This window comes from Pan troglodytes, chromosome 1, assembly GCF_028858775.2.
Source record: "Pan troglodytes isolate AG18354 chromosome 1, NHGRI_mPanTro3-v2.0_pri, whole genome shotgun sequence".
Lineage (NCBI taxonomy): Eukaryota > Metazoa > Chordata > Mammalia > Primates > Hominidae > Pan > Pan troglodytes.
Window position 1 is genome coordinate 25,090,215 of NC_072398.2, and position 17,156 is coordinate 25,107,370.

General features: G+C 45.7%; 1 protein-coding gene and 1 non-coding gene across 3 annotated transcripts; both read right to left on the reverse strand.

The window, feature by feature from the left end:
* Nucleotides 1-1,324: 1,324 nt before the first annotated feature.
* Nucleotides 1,325-14,292, reverse strand: DEGS1 (delta 4-desaturase, sphingolipid 1). Of its 2 annotated transcripts, none has more exons than XM_514228.7 (3): nucleotides 11,259-14,292; nucleotides 4,451-5,193; nucleotides 1,325-2,435 (listed from the first exon to the last, which is right to left on the reverse strand). In XM_514228.7, the coding sequence occupies exons 1-3, from the start codon at nucleotides 11,338-11,340 to the stop codon at nucleotides 2,289-2,291; spliced, it is 972 nt and encodes a 323-aa protein (XP_514228.3). In that variant the 5' UTR covers nucleotides 11,341-14,292; the 3' UTR covers nucleotides 1,325-2,288. The 2 variants fall into 2 exon arrangements, with proteins under 2 accessions (XP_514228.3, XP_016795084.1); XM_016939595.3 differs by lacking the exon at nucleotides 11,259-14,292 and adding an exon at nucleotides 10,895-11,047.
* Nucleotides 14,293-14,937: 645 nt separating this feature from the next.
* Nucleotides 14,938-15,063, reverse strand: LOC112207286 (small nucleolar RNA SNORA72). The gene has a single exon (XR_002941718.2). It is a non-coding gene; the product is annotated as a small nucleolar RNA SNORA72 (small nucleolar RNA).
* Nucleotides 15,064-17,156: the final 2,093 nt, after the last annotated feature.

A 17,156-nucleotide genomic window follows, 5' to 3' on the forward strand; every position in this document is an offset into this window, starting at 1 on the left:
TCCTGCTTCAGCTTCCCGAGTAGCCAGGACTACAGGCACATGCCACCATGCCCAGATAATTTTGTATTTTTTTTAGTAGAGACAGGGTTTCACCATATTGGTCAGGCTAGTCTTGGAACTCCTAACCTCATGATCCACCTGCCTCAGCCTCCCAAAGTACTGGGATTACAGCCACCACGCCCGGTGCCATTGGCCAGAGTTCTATAGACTTGATGGGAGTACATGATCTCTATGATCTAGCATCAAATCCAGGGGTATGTTTTGCAGATACTTTAGTGACTGAGTAAAATCTGAATTGTAAACTTGGTTCTATTGTCACTCTTTGATTGTTCTTTGAGTAACAGATTAGAAGATACTAGGAATTTTCCTAGGCAAGGGGGTCAGGAAGGGAAAGCAAAGTATTTCGGGGATGAAATGAGGTCTGTGAGACAGGCCTGGCAGTCCCACAGAGGATTCTACTCCTCACCCCACCCTCAGCAGTCTGGGTGTTGTTTTATTCTTTACGAAACTGCAATGTAGCCAACTTTTTTTTTTTTTTAGAGGGTGTTTGTCACCCAAGCTGGAGTGTAGTAGTGCGATCATGGCTCATTGTAGCCTCAATCTCAGCCTCCCAAGTAGCTGGGACTACAGGTGCACACCACCACACCACTCTTATTTTTTGAAAAGATGGGGGCCAGACACAGCGGCTCATGCCTGTAATCCCAGAACTTTGGGAGGCCAAGGCAGGCAGATCACCTGAGATCAGGAGTTTGAGACCAGCTTGGCCAACATAGTGAAAACCTGTCTCTACTGAAAAAAAAAAAAAAAAAAAAAAAAAAATTAGCTGGGCATGGCTGTGCACGCCTGTGATCCCAGTTACTCAGGAAGCTGAGGCAGGAAAGTCGCTTGAACCCAGGAGGCAGAGGTTGTGGTAAGGCAAGATTGCACCACTGCACTCCAGCCTGGGCAACAGAGCAAGACTCCATTTCAAAAAATAAAAAATAAAAAAAGATGGGGTCTCACTATGTTGCCCAGGCTGGTCTCAAACTCCTGGTCTCAAGCGATCCTCCTGCCTCAGCTTTCCGAAGTATGGAATTACAGGTGTGAACCACCACACCCAGCTGCTGATGTATTTTTAAAATAATTCACCATATTACACTAAACGTATCCAAGTGACATATTTGAGGTAAGCAAGACTGCTGACATAACAGCCCATGCTACCAGCTACTTGAGACCAACGATCTACCATCAGACCACAGCCAGTTCCCACTGCAGTGAAATAACATGAAAGTCTTTATCAGTTGAGCAGTTTCTAATGTGAGAGTCAACACACCTGAAAAATGAATTTGAATGGTGGAAATTCAGTAAGTACTTTATTTATGAGTAAGGCTGTACAGGATTCAGCAGTGTCTAATTCGGGTCCCATATAGAAGTTAAAATTTTTAAATGAGTAATTCAGCTTACAGGGAAATATATTTTCATCTCAATCTTTTATGCTATATCATACCTCAGGCTTTTTAAAAATTATTTTTGAGATGAAATTTTAAAGTTCCCCCGGTACCCAAGTTACCATATTATATAGTATAAAGATAGTGAAATACAAAAATGTAACAAATACTAATACACTGTGATTAATAGCTGTTTATTAGCTTTTTAATAAAGCAAAACTTTATAGTGAAATAAACTAGAAATAGCTTTTTTATTTTTTATATATATTTATTTATTTTTGAGATGGGGTCTTGCTCTGTTGCCCAGGGTGGAGTGCAGTGGCACAATCTTGGGTCACTGCAGCCTCTGCCTCCGCCTCCTGGGTTCAAGCAATTCTCCCACCTCAGCCTCCCATGTAGCTGGGATTACAGGCATGTGCCGCCACGCCCGGCTAATTTTTGCATTTTTAGTAGAGATGGGGTTTCACCGTGTTGGCCAGGCTGGTCTCGAACTCCTGACCTCAGGTGATCCACCCACCTTGGCCTCCCAAAGTGCTGGGATTATAGGCATGAGCCACCGTGCCCGGCGAAATAGCTTTTTAGAAGCTTTTTAAATGATATGCTTATAAAATGACAGACATGAGTGAAACATCCTCAATGACGATAATACACAAGTCACAAGTTTCCTGTGAGTGAAACTGAGCAGTACAGAGTCAGGCTGACTGTTTAAAAGCCATATTCACTTCTTGGTATCACCGAGCTCTTACTCTGAAATTGTGCCAGGGGAGCTTCTGAGCATCACTGGTCTCAAGTTTAATAATGCAAAAATTCCATTTTATCATCTAAAGTTTTGGAGAAGAATCCCTTTGGCACTAATGATATTTACTCCAGCACCATCTCTCCTTTTTGGTGCCTCTTCATTCTTGAGTAGGGACTTATTGTATCATCCATCACAAAATCATACAGTACTTTTATCCAGGAATTGTAGTGAGGGAGGTTGTCATAGTATTCAGCTGCTATTTTCCTCACCTAGAAGGGAAAAAAATACAGCAAGATGAAAAATGAGTGTTACTAGGTTCTTTCAAAGATGACTGATGAATGGTTGACACAAACACTGAGAAGGGAAACCATGAGACCTGCCTCCCTCCTCTCTCTTAAAAAAAAAAAAAAAGCAGCAGCAGCAGCAGCAGCTGTGGGAATTCTAAACAAAAAGCAGTCTACATTTCAGCAGCAGTTGAATACACTCGACCCTCTAGGTCTCTCTCCCATCACATTCCAAGGGACTAAATATCTGGCTTATTTGTAAAATTAACAACAAATACATACAATTAGATTAACTTGATATTATTAAAGAATGTACTGCATGGATGACGCCATAGAATATAAAGGCAACATCTGATCCCTGCCATCCAGGAACTTACAAATACTAATAAATTGTGGCATGCTAATTAGATAGAAATTAAGCACTTGGCTGGGTGCGGTGGCTCATACCTGTAATCCCAGGACTTTGGGAAGCCGAGGCGGGTGGATCACCTGAGGTCAGGAGTTCGAGACCAGCCTAACCAATATGGTGAAACCCCCATCTCTACTAAAAATACAAAAAAATTAGCCAGACATGGTGGCGTGCGCCTGTAGTCCCAGCAACTCAGGAGGCTGAGATAGGAGAATTGCTTGAACTCGGGAGGCGGAGGTTGCAGTGAGCCGAGATTGTGCCACTGCACTCCAGCCTGGGTGAGAGAGAGACTCCATCTCAAAAAAAAAAAAAAAAAAAAAAAGCACTTATCAAGTGTGCAATTCTGCCATCTCAAGTTAAAAATGTCTTTTCATCTCAAGTTAAAAAACTATCTGGATGGGCACAGTGGCTCGTATGTATAATCCCAGCATTTTGGAAGGCAAGAGAATCACTTGAGCCCAGGAATTTGAGACCAGCCTGGGCAACACAGGGAAACCCATCTCTCTCTTTTTTTTTTTTTTTTGAGACGGAGTTTCGCTCTGTCACCCAGGCTGGAGTGCAGTGGCACAATCTTGGCTCACTGCAACCTCCACTGCCCGAGTTCAAACGATTCTCCCGCCTCAGCCTCCTGAGTAGCTGGGACTATAGGTACCCGCCACCATGCCCAGCTAAGTTTTTTGTATTTTTAGTAGAGACAGGCTTTCACTATGTTGGCCAGGCTGGTCTCGAACTCCTGACCTCAGATGATCCACTCACCTAGGCCTCCCAAAGTGCTGGGATTACAGGTGTGAGCCACTGCACCCATCCAGGAAACCCCAGCTCTATAAAAATGTTAAAAATGTTAAAAATTTTAACAAACCATTTGGAGGATTAAAAGAAATTATTTAAAAACTCAGCCTGTCATAGCATGTGCCTGTAGTCCTAGCTACTTGGGAGGCTGAGGCAGGAGGATCACTTGAATCCAGGAGTTTGAGACCAGCCTGAGCAACACAGCAAGACCCTGCCTCTACAAAAAATAAAAAATTAGCCAGGCATGGTTGCACGTGCCTATAATCCTGCCTACTCAGGAGGCTGAGGTGGGAGGATCGCTTGAACCCAGGAGTTGAGGCTGCAGTGAGCTATCGTACCACTGCACTCTAGACTAGGTGACAGGGCAAGACCCTGTCTCTAAAAAAAAAAAAAAATTAAAAAATAAAATTAAAAATAAATCCTAAGTGAAACCACTAAGCTTAAGGACCCAAGAGTGAACCCTTTGTAAAAGTAGGCTGGAAGATGCAGTATTTATATTCTTGCTTTTTTTTTTTTTTTTTAAATGAGCTGCTTGGACTGACAAAATACTAGCCTGGCCAACATGGCGAAACCCCATCTCTACTAAAAATACAAAAATTAGCTGGGCGTGGTAGCATGCGCCTGTAATCCCAACTACTTGGGAGACTGAGGCATGAGAATCGTTTGAACCTGGGAGGTGGAGGTTACAGTGAGCTGAGATCGTGCCACTGCCCGCCAGCCTGGGCGACTGAGTGAGACACTGTCTCAAAAAACAAACAAACAAAAAAACAAAATTAGAATATGTATCAAATCCTTTACTTACCAGTGGAAGACTTTTTCCAGGAATGTTGGGGAAATCATGATGTTCATTATGATAACCCACATTGAAGGTAAGTAAATTCAGAGGCCCATAATATGAGTAAGTTTCATGACCCTTTAAGAACATGTAATGCTCAGCTATAAAATGTCCAGAAATTGGGTGCAAACCCAGGCCAAGTAAAGATGCTGCCAACATGTAGACTAAGGATTTAATTCCCAAAAAGTAATAAATTAAAATGTCAAAAGTGACCTGTGCCACGGTATTGATAACTTCCAGATAAGTAATTGGTTTGGGGTTGATGAACAGAGGTCGAAAGGCATAAAAGAGAGGCTGAAGAATAACCCATATAAACTTTCTGAAAGCGGTACAGAAGAACCAGCCCTCAAAATCAGTAGGAATATCTACATCGACGCCATCAGCTCCAAGGTACCGATGATGATCCATGTGATACCTCTTAAAGGAAATTGAATATGGAATCCCAATAGGAAGATTAGCAAACATTCCAAACCAGCGATTCCACATTGCTTTGCAGTTGCCAAAGGCAGCATTGTGGGCAATCTCATGAATAGCCAGAGTCATTGAGTGGTTAATGCAACTGCCAAACGCATAGGCCCCAAATATGACCCATTTCCAGTCCAAGTCTTTTACTATGTAAAATGCAGCCAACTGGGTGAGAACCATCATAATTATAATCCATATCAAATTGGGATCAGGTTTCATCAAGGACTTTATCTCTGGATACTTTGCTGTAAAGAAAAAACAAAAAAACAGGAACTAAGAAAAGTATGTAATAGTTCAGCAATTATAATTAAATTAACACCAATTAAACTAACACATTAAATTTGTTCTGTAAATCATATTCCCTTTACTAGAGACTTTAGTGGATATTTAATAACACAGGGAAGGATTCTATTAGTAAAGTTATGAAATATGTCACAATAATTTGAGAATTTATGCAGGAAAAATTAGCCTCAAAGTTTAGAAGTTCCGCATTCTTTATATTAAAATATGTGTTATTTCTGTGTTTAGACAGAGGTACAGCATTCTTACCTTATATAAAACGATTAAATTAACACATCTGACAAAGGATAGAATATAATATACATTTTGTAGTTACCCTAAAATCATGAAACTGGTATTCACAGTTTTCTCAGACAAATCAACATGCTCCAAGTAATTCTGTACTGAATTTTCCCAAAATTGTAATAGTATATAAAAACCAATACTACAGGCTACCAATATAATCAGGGAAAGAACAGTCCTTTCAACAAATGGTGCTAGACCGACTTGTTACCAACAGGCAAAAGAATGGATTCAGACCTCTACCTTACGCCATACACAAAAATGAACTCAAAACAGATCACAGACCCAAATTTATAAGAAAATTATAAAACTCTGATAAGAAAACATAGAAATAAATCTTCATGGCCTTTGTGGTTTCTTAGATACTATAACAAGTACAAGTGACAAAAGAAAAACAGAGAAATCGGACTGCATCAACAACTTTCTGTTGCACATGATACTGTCAAGAAAGTAAAAAGACAATCCACAGAAGCGGGGTTATGTTTGCAAATCATGTATCTTATAAGGGACCTATATCCAGAATATATGAAGAACTCTTACAACTAATAATCCAATTAAAAAATGGGCAAAGGATCTGAACAGACTTTTCTCCAAAAGATACGGAAACAGTCAAGAAACACATGAAAGAGGCTCAACACCGTTAGTCACTAGGAAAGTGCAAACTGAAACCATAGATACCACTTCACACTCACTAGGATGAGTATAATAAAAAAAAGGTAGGTAAAAACAAGGATGTGGAGAAATTAGAACCCTCATACTTTGCTAGTGGGAATATAAAATGGTGCAGCTGCTTTGGAAAACTGTAGAGCAGTTCCTCAAAATGTTAAACACCTGGTATGTCCATACAAAGGAATATTATTCAGCCAGAAAAAGGAATCATACACTGACACATGCTATAACATGAATGAACCTTAAAATATTTATATTTAGAGATGGGGTCTACCTCTGTCACTCAGGCTGAAGTACAGTGATGCCATCATAGCTCACTACAGCCTCGAACTCCTGGACTCAAGTGATCCTCCTGCCTCAGTCACCCTAGTAGCTGGGACTACAGGAGCATGCCACTGTGCCCAGCTAAAATATTATGCTAATGGCTGGGTGCAGTGGCTCACACCTATAATGCCAGCACTCTGAGAGGCCAAGGCAGGAGGATCACTTGAGCCCAGGAATTCAAGATCAGCCTGGGCAACATAACAGGACCCTGTCTCTACAAATTAAAAAAAAAAAAAAAATTATATTATGCTAAGTGAAAGCCAATCATAAAAGATCAGGTATTTTATGATTTCATGTATATGAAATGTCCAGAATAAGCAAATCTATAGGCCACAAAGTAGATTAGTGGTTACCTAGGTAGAAGCAGGGTATATGAGGGACTGCTAATGAGTATAGGGTTTCTTTTGGTGATGATGAAATGTTCTAAAGTTATATGGTGGTGACAGCTGCACAACTCTGTGAATATACTAAAAAATACTGAACTGTACACTTTAAATGAATAAATCATGATAGTTGAATTATAATCTCAATAAAGCTATTGGCCAGGTGCTGTGGCTCACACCATTAATCCAGCACTTTGGGAGGCTGAGGCACAAAGATTGCCTGAGGCCCAGTGTTCAAGACCATCCTGGGCAAACAGATTCTATTTCTACCAAAAATAAAAAAAATTAGCCAGTGAGGTGGCACAAGCCTGTAGTCCCAGCTACTTAGGATGCTGAAGCGGGAGCATCACTTGAGCCCAAGAATTTATGATCACACCACTGCACTCCAGCCTGGGCAACAGAGTGAGACTCTCTCTCAAAAAATAAAACATTAAATAGCTGTATCATGTTAAAATATAACAGTGAAGGAAGCATTTCTTGTGATTTATTCTTTTTTTTTTTTTTTTGAGACGGAGTCTCGCTCTGTTGCCCAGGCTGGAGTGCAATGGTGAGATCTCAGCTCACTGCACCCTCTGCCTCCTGGGTTCAAGCAATTCTCCTGCCTCAGCCTTCCCAGTAGCTGGGATTACAGGCGCCCACCACCACACCCAGCTAATTTTTGTATTTTTAGTAGAGACGGTGTTTCACCATGTTGTCCAGATTGGTCTTGAACTCCTGACCTCAGGTGACCTGTCCACCTCAGCCACCCAAGGGCTGGGATTACAGCCATGAGCCACCCAGCCCAGCTCATCCTCACTAATTTCAAACAGATGCCTTATAAATGAACTTTTAATGTGAACTCCAAATGTAAACTTAAAGTGTACAATTGTTGGTTGTTCTATCAGGCCCCTTCCCTCCCCCGCCAAAAAGTCAACACTTTCAGAAAGATCTCTTATCATTTGTGTATAATTTAAACAAATCTAAAGATTCTTATCTTTCTACAGGTTATTCCATCTCCCACCCTGAAACAGAACATGAGTTAGTATTTACACCTGCATGGAAAACATTGTACATTGTATTTTCATTGAGAAATATGTAGTCCTTTATTTATTTATTTATTTTTTTTGAGACGGAGGCTCACTCTGTCGCCCAGGCTGGAGTGCAGTGGCACAATCTCAGCTCACTGCAAGCTCTGCCTCCCGGGTTCACGCCATTCTCCTGCCTCAGCCTCCTGAGTAGTTGGGACTACAGGTGGCTGCCGCCACGCCCGGCTAATTTTTTGTATTTTTAGTAGAGATGGGGTTTCACCGTGTTAGCCAGGATGGTCTCGATCTCCTAACCTCATGATCCACCCGCCTTAGCCTCCTAAAGTGCTGGGATTACAGGCGTGAGCCACCACGCCCGGCCAAGAAATATGTGGTCCTTTTACTTTCCCAGTGAAATGGTTCAGTGATAAGTTTGTGGGGGAAAAAAGGCTCAGTGTGAGGTAAGTATCAATCAGCACCTTCTTACTTCCTTCATCTCTTTTTCTTGAGACAGTCTCACTCTGTTGCCCAGGCTGGAATGCAGTGGGGCAATCACGGCTCACTGCAGCCTCTACCTCCCCAGCTCAAGCAATCCTCCCACCTCAGCCTTCTGTGTAGCTGGGACCACATGCACATGCCACCATGCCCCGCTAATTAAATTTTTTTTTTTTTTTTTGTAGAGATGGGGTTTCGCCATGTTGCCCAGGTTGGCCTCGAACTCCTGAGTTCAAGTGTTCCTCTCGCCTCAGCCTTCTGAGTAGCAGGACAGGCGTGCACGCTAGCTAATTTTTTAATTTCTCGTGCAGATGGGGCTGTTCTGAACTGGCCTCAAGCGATCTTCTTGCCTCAGCTTCTCAAAGTGCTCAGATTACAGGCAAAAAAAAAGCCACCACACCCGTCCTGATTTTCAGAATATTAAGTAGCTCAGTTTCAGTATTCCAGAGTTGGTTTTTCCACAGGTAGGACGCTAGATTATTCCTATGTAACATGTAGATAAGGCATTGATAAAATATATCATATGTGGCCTGGCAGGGTGGCTCACGCCTGTAATCCCAGGACTTTGGGAGGCCATGGCAGGCGGATCATCTGAGACCAGCCTGGCCAATGTGGCAAAACCCTGTCTCTACTAAAAATAAAAACAGAAAAACAGCCAGGCATGGTGGCGGGCGTCTGTAATCCCAGCTACTCGGGAGACTGGGGCAGGCAGAACTCCTTGAACCCAGGAGGGAGAGGTTGCAGTGAGCCGAGACTGGGCCACTGCACTCCAGCCTGGGTGACAGAATGCGGCTCCGTCTCAAAAAAGTATCATGCTATCTCATATCAAGTATGTGTAAGTGATGTGCCAAACAAATTGCTACTGGCAGGCTGAGGTATGCGGACCACTGGAGCCCAGGCTGCAGTGATCATCATGCCTGTGAACAACCACTGCACTCCAGCTTGGGCAACAAAGCAAGACCCTTTCTCTAATGGAGTGTAGGGGAGGAGGAAGAAGAGGAGGAAGGGAATTCAAGAACCCAAAGTTACCGGGTGCAGTGGCTTACGCCTTTAAAATCCCAGCACGCTGGGAGGCCAAAGCGGACGGATTGCTTGAGCCCAGGAGTTCAAGACCAGCCTGGGCAACACGGAGAAACCCATCTCTACAAAAAAATAGAAAAATCAACCAGGCATGGTGGTGTGCGCTTGTGGTCCCAGCTACTTGCTTTTTCTTTTCACTGGGCAAATGAATGTTGAGAAGAAAAACTAAGGAAATACTATATGTAAGGAATAATTGCTCATGTTCAACTCACCATGTTTCCTCAATTTAAAAAAAGTGTGTGTGTGTGTGTGTAAACGGGGGGGGGGTCTCACTATGTTACTCAGGATGGTCTCGAACTTTTGGGCTGAAGCGATCCTCCCAACTCGGCCTCCCGAAGTGCTAGGATTACAGCCCTGAGCTACCGTGACCGGTCCCCGTTTCCTCAATTTTTGAAGAAACAGCAGAGGTTAAAAAGCTCGTGCTCTGGCCAGGCACGGTGGTTCACGCCTGTAATCCCAAGACTTCGGGAGGCCAAGGCGGGCGGATCACCTGAGGTCCGGAGTTCGAGATAAGCCTGGCCAACATGGTGAAACCCCGTCTCTAACTAAAAAAAATACAAACATTAGCCAGGCGTAGTGGTGGGAACCTGTAATCCCAGCTACTCGGGAGGCTGAGACAGAAGAATCGCTTGAATCCAGGAGGCAGAGGTTGCAGCGAGTGGAGATCGCGCCACTGCACTCCAGCATGAGCAACAGAGTGAGACTCAGTCTCAAAAAACAAACAAAAAACAAACACGTGCTCTGGAAGAGGCAACCGAATGCGCATTAGAATCCCCCTAGCATTTAGTCACGCGTTCTTATTTCATTTCTTAAAACAGCGATAATACCAACCAAGTAGAATTACCAAGAGGATGAAATTGGGTAATGTTTGTAAAGCATTCCACACAATCCCTAGCATATTAGGAGTAGCCTGGGAGAGATGAGCATTCTCTATGTAACACAGAAGGCCCGAATCCTCTGAGGAGTTAAGGCCTCTCAATTAGCTGTCAGGGGACCAGCAGGCCACGCCACATATTTTCCTTATTTGGCAAGTCTTCCATTTTCAGTCTTTTCATCCACAAAACCGAGATGGATGAAAAATGCCTATGAATCCGCCGTTCTTACGTCCCAGGCTTGTCGTGAGGATCAATGGGACAAGCGGCGTGAACCGACCAGGGCCCATCAAGTCCGAGAAGCCCCGGGGGGCATATGGAGGGACGCCAGCCCCCTTAACGGGCCCAAGGCCGGGACTCTGGCCGCCCCCGCCAGTACTGCCCGCCGGCGCCCGACACCCTGAGCAGGGCTCGCTGGTAGGCCCAAGGATGCCCAGGACCACACCCTGCCTAGCACTCGGGCAGCCCCGGGGCCGGCACCCGCTCACCTCGGCCCGCTCCGGAGGAGAGGGAGTGGGGAGAGGAAAGGGCGCCCACCTGAGGGCACAGCAATCTTCTAGCGAAAAGATCTACCCAAGGCTGGCGCAGCCGGGGACACCCTTCGCCCCAACCGGCCGGCGTGGGCCTGGCGGGGACTCCCGCGCTCGGGGACGCGCCTGCGCCTCTTCGCGGAAGGGTCGGAGCTGCGCGGCCCCGAGGACCCGTCCCTCCCCCCGCGCCTCGCCCAGCCTCTCCCGCGCTGACCCGCGGGCTGGCGGCCCGAGCGGCGGCGGGACGCGACGGGGAGCAGGCTGCTAACGGGCCTCCGGCGCCCACGACCGCGCAGGGCCCGCGAGGGGAGAGCGCGCCCCGGCGCCGGGAGGCCACGCACGCACATAACGGGGCGCCCGCTGGCCCTCACCCAGGATCTCCCGGCGCCGGTCGGCGTGGGGCTGGTCGGTGTAGACCCACTCGAAGTCTTCCCGCGAGACGCGGCTCCCCATGGCGACAGCGGTGGCTTGCAGACTAGCTGTCGGCTCTCGCTCCCAGCCGGCTGCTCAGAGGTGGCGGCGGCGGCGGCGGCTCCCCGGCTGGTGTGGTGTCGGCCGGCTCTGGCGGAGCGCGGAGGAGACGGAGGCGTGGGCGGAGTCCCGAGGCCCCGCCCCTCCCGGCCCGCCCGCCCGCCTGCCTGCCTCTCTGGGTGGAGGGCGCGTGGCGCTCCCAGGCCCCCGTGCGGGGCCGGCTCTCAGCGATTCTGGGACGCGGGGTTCTGAGCTTCGGTGACTCGGCCACCATCCAGGATGCCGCGTTCTTGCGAGTCCCCGCCCCTGCGGCCTGCTGCGCCGGAGCCCGGAGAAGATGAAAAAGGAAGGAATGGTCTCAAGTGAGATAAACCTACTGCCTTAACGCCTCCGCGAGGGGAGCACCGGGCACGGCTGCGGTCACACCGAGTCTGGAGGCCCCGGAGCCCTTCTTAAATGGCAGCTGGCCTAAGTTTTGTTTAATTTTTAAAAAGCAAATTTGCCATTGAGTCATATTTCGCTGCCTTCTGGAAATAATACCTCAGGGAAAAAATGCAGAGTGCGTGACAATTAAAAGCTAATCAAGTAAAAAGAAAACACCATTATTAAGAGGGGGTGATGATATGGGATTTGTTGTTGTGCTTGAATTATTCTAGTGTGACCACTTCTGTTAAGAGATGATTGCTCAACCTTGCATCTACCTGTCGCAGAAGTAATCAACCACAACCTCTTCCTGAAAGAAAGGTTTTGAAACGAAACTAATTTTGTTTCAACATTAGTTACCACGTCTACATCAAAGAGCAACTTAAAGATTACAAAAAGAAGATAACCAAAGCAGGTGTGCCTCCTAGTCAAAGAACATGCTGTGCACGCGCACACGGCACACACACACACAAATCTGATCGAGCCCCTAGATCTGACTGTTAATTTATAGAAAATAGAAAGGACATTTGGTCGGGTGCGGTGGCTCACGTCTGTAATCCCGGCACTCTGTGAGGCAGAGGCGGGTCCATCACCTGAGGTCGGGAGTTCGAGACCAGCCTAATCAGGATGGTGAAACCCCCCCCCCCCCCGTCTCTACTAAAAATATTTAAAAAATTAGCTGGGCGTAGTGGCAGGCGCCTGTAATCCCAGCTACTCAGGAGGCTGAGGCAGGGGAATCACTCGAACTGGGAGGCAGAGGTTGCAGTGAGCTGAGATGGAGCCACTGCACTCCAGCCTGGGGGACAGACGGAGACTCCCTCTCAAGAAAAAAAAAAAAAAAGAAAATAGGACAGAGGAATGTGTTAAACTAGGCCGTGGGGATGAAACTAGCAAGATCCAACTCTGGGAGACTATATGGGACAATGTCTGGGTTCTCTAATAAATGAAACTCAAGGAAAAAAAAGAGAAGAGAAACCTGTAGATTAAAAGGAGTTTAAAAGACATACCAACCAATTGCAACGTGTTGACCTCATTTAGATTCTGATTGAAATAGTTTAAAAACATTGACATGAAATAATTGAACTCAAATATCAATTGGATATGTGATGATATTAAGGAATTATGAATTTCTTAAGTGTGATAATAGTATTATGGTTATAGTGGGTTTTGTTTTTTTTGAGACAGAGTCCTGCTCTGTTGCCCAGGCTGGAGTGCAGTGGTGGCCTCATGTCTCACTTCAGCCTTGACCTGAGCTTAAGCCATCCTCCCACCCCAGTCTCCCGAGGAGCTGGGATCACAGGCGTGCACCACCATGCTTGGCTACTTTTTTGAATTTTTGATAGAGATGGGGCCTCACCTTGTTGCCCAGGCTGGTCTCAAACGCTTGGGCTCAAGTGATCTCAAAGTATTGGGATCACAGGCATGAGCTACTACATCCGACCCCAGGAGCATTATTAATAAATCCCTAAGACCCTCTCAGTACATTCACTTCTGAAAGAGAGGGCCAGCACGGCTGAGACATCTAGCAGAGAAGGCTGTGAGAGCAGAGGGGAGACAGAACAGTGACACCTGGAGTGGAGGCCTGAAGGCTGATCAGAGCCCAGCGAGGGTCATGTCTGCAGGGCATGCTAGCAAATGCGGGGCTGGGTCAGCCTCCAGAGGGTCCCAGTCTCGAAAAAGGAGTAGGATTTGATGATGGATAGATACACAGGTCTGATCATGCAGGAGCTTTTTAGTTGTTAATGAAATGGTGGAGGAAAAAGAAGGTGGGGAGTGTCACCTGGAAAAGGACAGCTTTGTATTTGCCAAGTTTCATCTGGATTGGCAGATGGCACATGAAGCTGATAATTGGACTCAACTCAGGAGGAAGTTTTCAGGTGCTGACAAGTAAATGTATCCCTGCAGTTCAGAACGCAGTTGCTATCACAGGCATGTGTGAACTGGCACACCAGTCCAAAAGCAGGCCAGGTGCGGAGGCTTACGTCTGTAGTCTGAGCACTTTGGGAGGCCGAGGTAGGGGGATCGCTTGAGGGCAGGGGTTCGGGACAAGCCTGGGCAACATGGCAAAAACCCACCTCTATAAAAAATACAAAAATTATGCCGGGTATGGTGGCTCATGCCTGTAATCCCAGCACTTTGGGAGGCCAAGGCGGTCTCCAAGGTCAGGAGATCCAGACCATCCTGGCTAACACGGTGAAACCCCATCTCTACTAAAAATACAAAAAAAAATTAGCCAGGCATGGTGGGGGGGCGCCTGTAGCCCCAGCTACTTGGGGGGCTGAGGAAGGAGAATGGCATGAAACCGGGAGGCGGAGCTTGCAATGAGCCGAGATCACACCACTGCACTCCAGACTGGGCGACAGAGCAAGACTCCGTCTCAAAAAAAAAAAAAAAAATTTAACTGGGCGTGGTGGCCCATGCTTGTGGTCCCACCTATTGCTGAGGCTGAGGTGGGAAGATTGCTTGAGCCCAGGAGGTCGAGGCTTCAATGAGCTGAGAAATGAGCTGAGATTGTGGCACTGCACTCTAGCCTGTGTGACAGAGTGAGGCTTTGTCTCAAAAACATTAAAAAATAAAAGAAAGAAAGAAAAATGCAGAGTTTGAAAAAAAAATGTGAATCTGGATATACCATTTTTTTTTTTTTCTGAGATGGAGTTGCGCTCTGTTGCCAACGCTGGAGTGCAGTGTCAAGATCTTGGCTCACTGCAACCTCTGCCTCCTGGGTTCAAGCGATTCTCCTGCCTCACCCTCCCGAGTAGCTGGGATTACAGGTGTGTGCCACCACGTCCAGCTACTTTTTGTATTTTTACTAGAGACGGGGTTTCACCATGTTGGCCAGGCTGGTCTTGAACTCCTGACCTTAAGTGATCTGCCCTTCTTGGCTTCCCAAAGTGCTGGGATTACAGGCATGAGCACCACACCTGGCTTGGACATTCTTTTTTTTAAAAAAAGTTACAATTCATTTAATAGCAACTGGTAATCATGAAATTTTCTTATTTTGTTTAAACCCTCTTTAAACAAAAGTCTGCAAATTAGCACTGATCATTTGCAAAAGTCATTACATATACTGCCATTTTTCTTAAGGTTGACCAAAGATAACCTAGAATTACAGCCGTTACATAATCACACAAAATGATTATATATTAATCAGACCTGGTTTATCACCAGCATTTATAAAAACAGACGTAGGGAAAGAACTAGGTCTAGGGACACGTACATGGTCTTAATATAGCGACTGTTTAGCCTATCCTGTCCTGACTATTACAAAATCAATTTTGACATTCTAAAGTAAACTATTTGAGCTACAGGATTGTCACGGGCATTGATAGCTATTTTAATGATGTCTAGGCATGCTTCTTTAATTTGGACTTTTAAAAGTTCTTAATATATACGTGTAACAAAAAAGTAAGCTAAGAAGTACAGCCGGGCATGGTGGCTCACGCCTGTAATTCCAGCACTTTGGGAGTCCGAGGTGGGTGGATCACAAGGTCAGGAGTTCACCACCAGCCTGGCCAAGATGGTGAAACCCCGTCTCTACTAAAAATACAAAAATTAGCTGGGCATGGTGGTGGGTGCTTGTAATCCCAGCTACTCGGGAAGCTGAGGCAGAAAATAGCTTGAACCCGGGAGGCGGAGGTTGCAGTGAGCTGAGATTGCACCACTGCACACTAGCCTGGGCGACAGAGCGAGACTGTCTCAAAAAAAAAAAAAAGAAGTATAAATAAAATGCTTTGAAGTTTTAAAAAAGGATTCTTCATGGATTATCTAGCTTTCACATCTTTTCCTTAACCTTGTCAAATAATTTGTCTTGAAGCAAACATACTAGTTATTCTGGAAAAACGCTCTCCAGTCGGCTGTTGGAAGCTGTGGTGAATCGCAGCCAGCCATGATCATATTAGGAAATTTAAGATGAAGTAGTTTTCAGATGAGGGCAGCTGTACTTTTGAAATCAATATGGATTTTTCCTTTTCCATTTGCTTGATTTTTGAAAGGGCAGTTTATTTTTGAGGCCATTTCAATAGTGATAACAGTTGAGATTGAATGGTATTGACTACTGTAATTCATAGAAGAGTAATACAGAAAACATTCTTTATTCACTTCAAGCAAATAATCGTAAGAATTTTATGTTATCTATTTCTTTTCTTTTCTTTTCTTTTCTTTTTATTTTTGAGATGGAGTCTCGCTCTGTCGCCCAGGCTGGAGTACAATGGCCCAATCTTGGCTCACTGCAATCTCCGCCTCCTGAGTTCTGGTGATTCTCCTGCCTCAGCCTCCCGAGTAGCTGGGATTACAGATTCATGTCACCACGCCTGGCTAATTTTTGTACTTTAGTTTCACCATATTGGTCAGGCTGGTCTCGAAACTCCTGACCTCAGGTGATCCACCTGCCTCAGCCTCCCAAAGTGCTGGGATTACAGGCATGAGCCACAGCGCCTGGCCCAAATTCATGAATGTTTTAACTATAAATTTACATGTGCTAATTTTATATTTAAATAATACATTTTAAGTAAGAAAATATTTATTGACAACTAATTACTGACTAGAGTAGTTGTCTGTTATTGGTGTCAAGAAATAGATGACATAAGGCTGGACGCGGTGGCTGATGCCTGTAATCCCAGCACTTTGGGAGGCTGAGGCAGGTGGATCACCTGAGGTCAAGAGTTTGAGACCAGCCTGGCCAACATGGTGAAACCCCGTCTCTACTAAAACTACAAAATTAGCTGGGCTTGGTGGCACATGCCTGTAATCCCAGCTACTTGGGAGGCTGAGGCAGGAGAATCGCTTGAACCCGGGAGGCAGAGGTTGCAGTGAGCTGAGATTGCACCATTGCACTCCAGCCTGGGCAACAAGAGCAAAACTCCGTCTAAAAAAAAAAAAAATTCGCGAATTTGTTCATAACTAAAGCTGACTTAGTGTGGCAGGGGAAATAATCCCTTGCCTGTTTTGTCTTCTGCCATGCTGGCCTCACTCAGTGTAGCTAGTCCTGGCCAGTTTGGGGGCATGATGTGCTGCCATTTACTCCTGTTATCTTTAGTACCACAGTGACCTCCAGTCTCGGGATCTATACACCAGACCTGTCTTCCCTCGGACCCTGCGCAAGTTTCTCCCAGTCCATAGCCTTCTCTGGGCTTCTGGGTCTCACTCCTGTGGAGGGATGATCTCTCTCAGCTGATTGCCTCGTCCATGAAGGGATGTACAGGATTCTGTGTGTTTGTCCTCAGGCCCATCAGGTTAGACGCTTCCCTTAAAGAGTGCTAATCTATTGCATACACATCATGTTGAAAGCAGGGGCTGGGTGCGGTGGCTCATGCCTATAATCCCAGCACTTTGGGAGGCCGAGGCAGGCAGATCACTTGAGGCTAGGAGCTCGAGAC

Excerpts from the sequence above, each read along its gene's own strand:
- DEGS1 (XM_514228.7), bottom strand. The coding sequence starts at position 11,340 with ATGGGGAGCCGCGTCTCGCGGGAAGACTTCGAGTGGGTCTACACCGAC. Across the intron at positions 5,194-11,258 it reads CCGGCGCCGGGAGATCCTGG|CAAAGTATCCAGAGATAAAG; the intron begins GTGAGGGCCAGC and ends TTTTCTTTACAG. Across the intron at positions 2,436-4,450 it reads CTGGAAAAAGTCTTCCACTG|GTGAGGAAAATAGCAGCTGA; the intron begins GTAAGTAAAGGA and ends TTTCCCTTCTAG.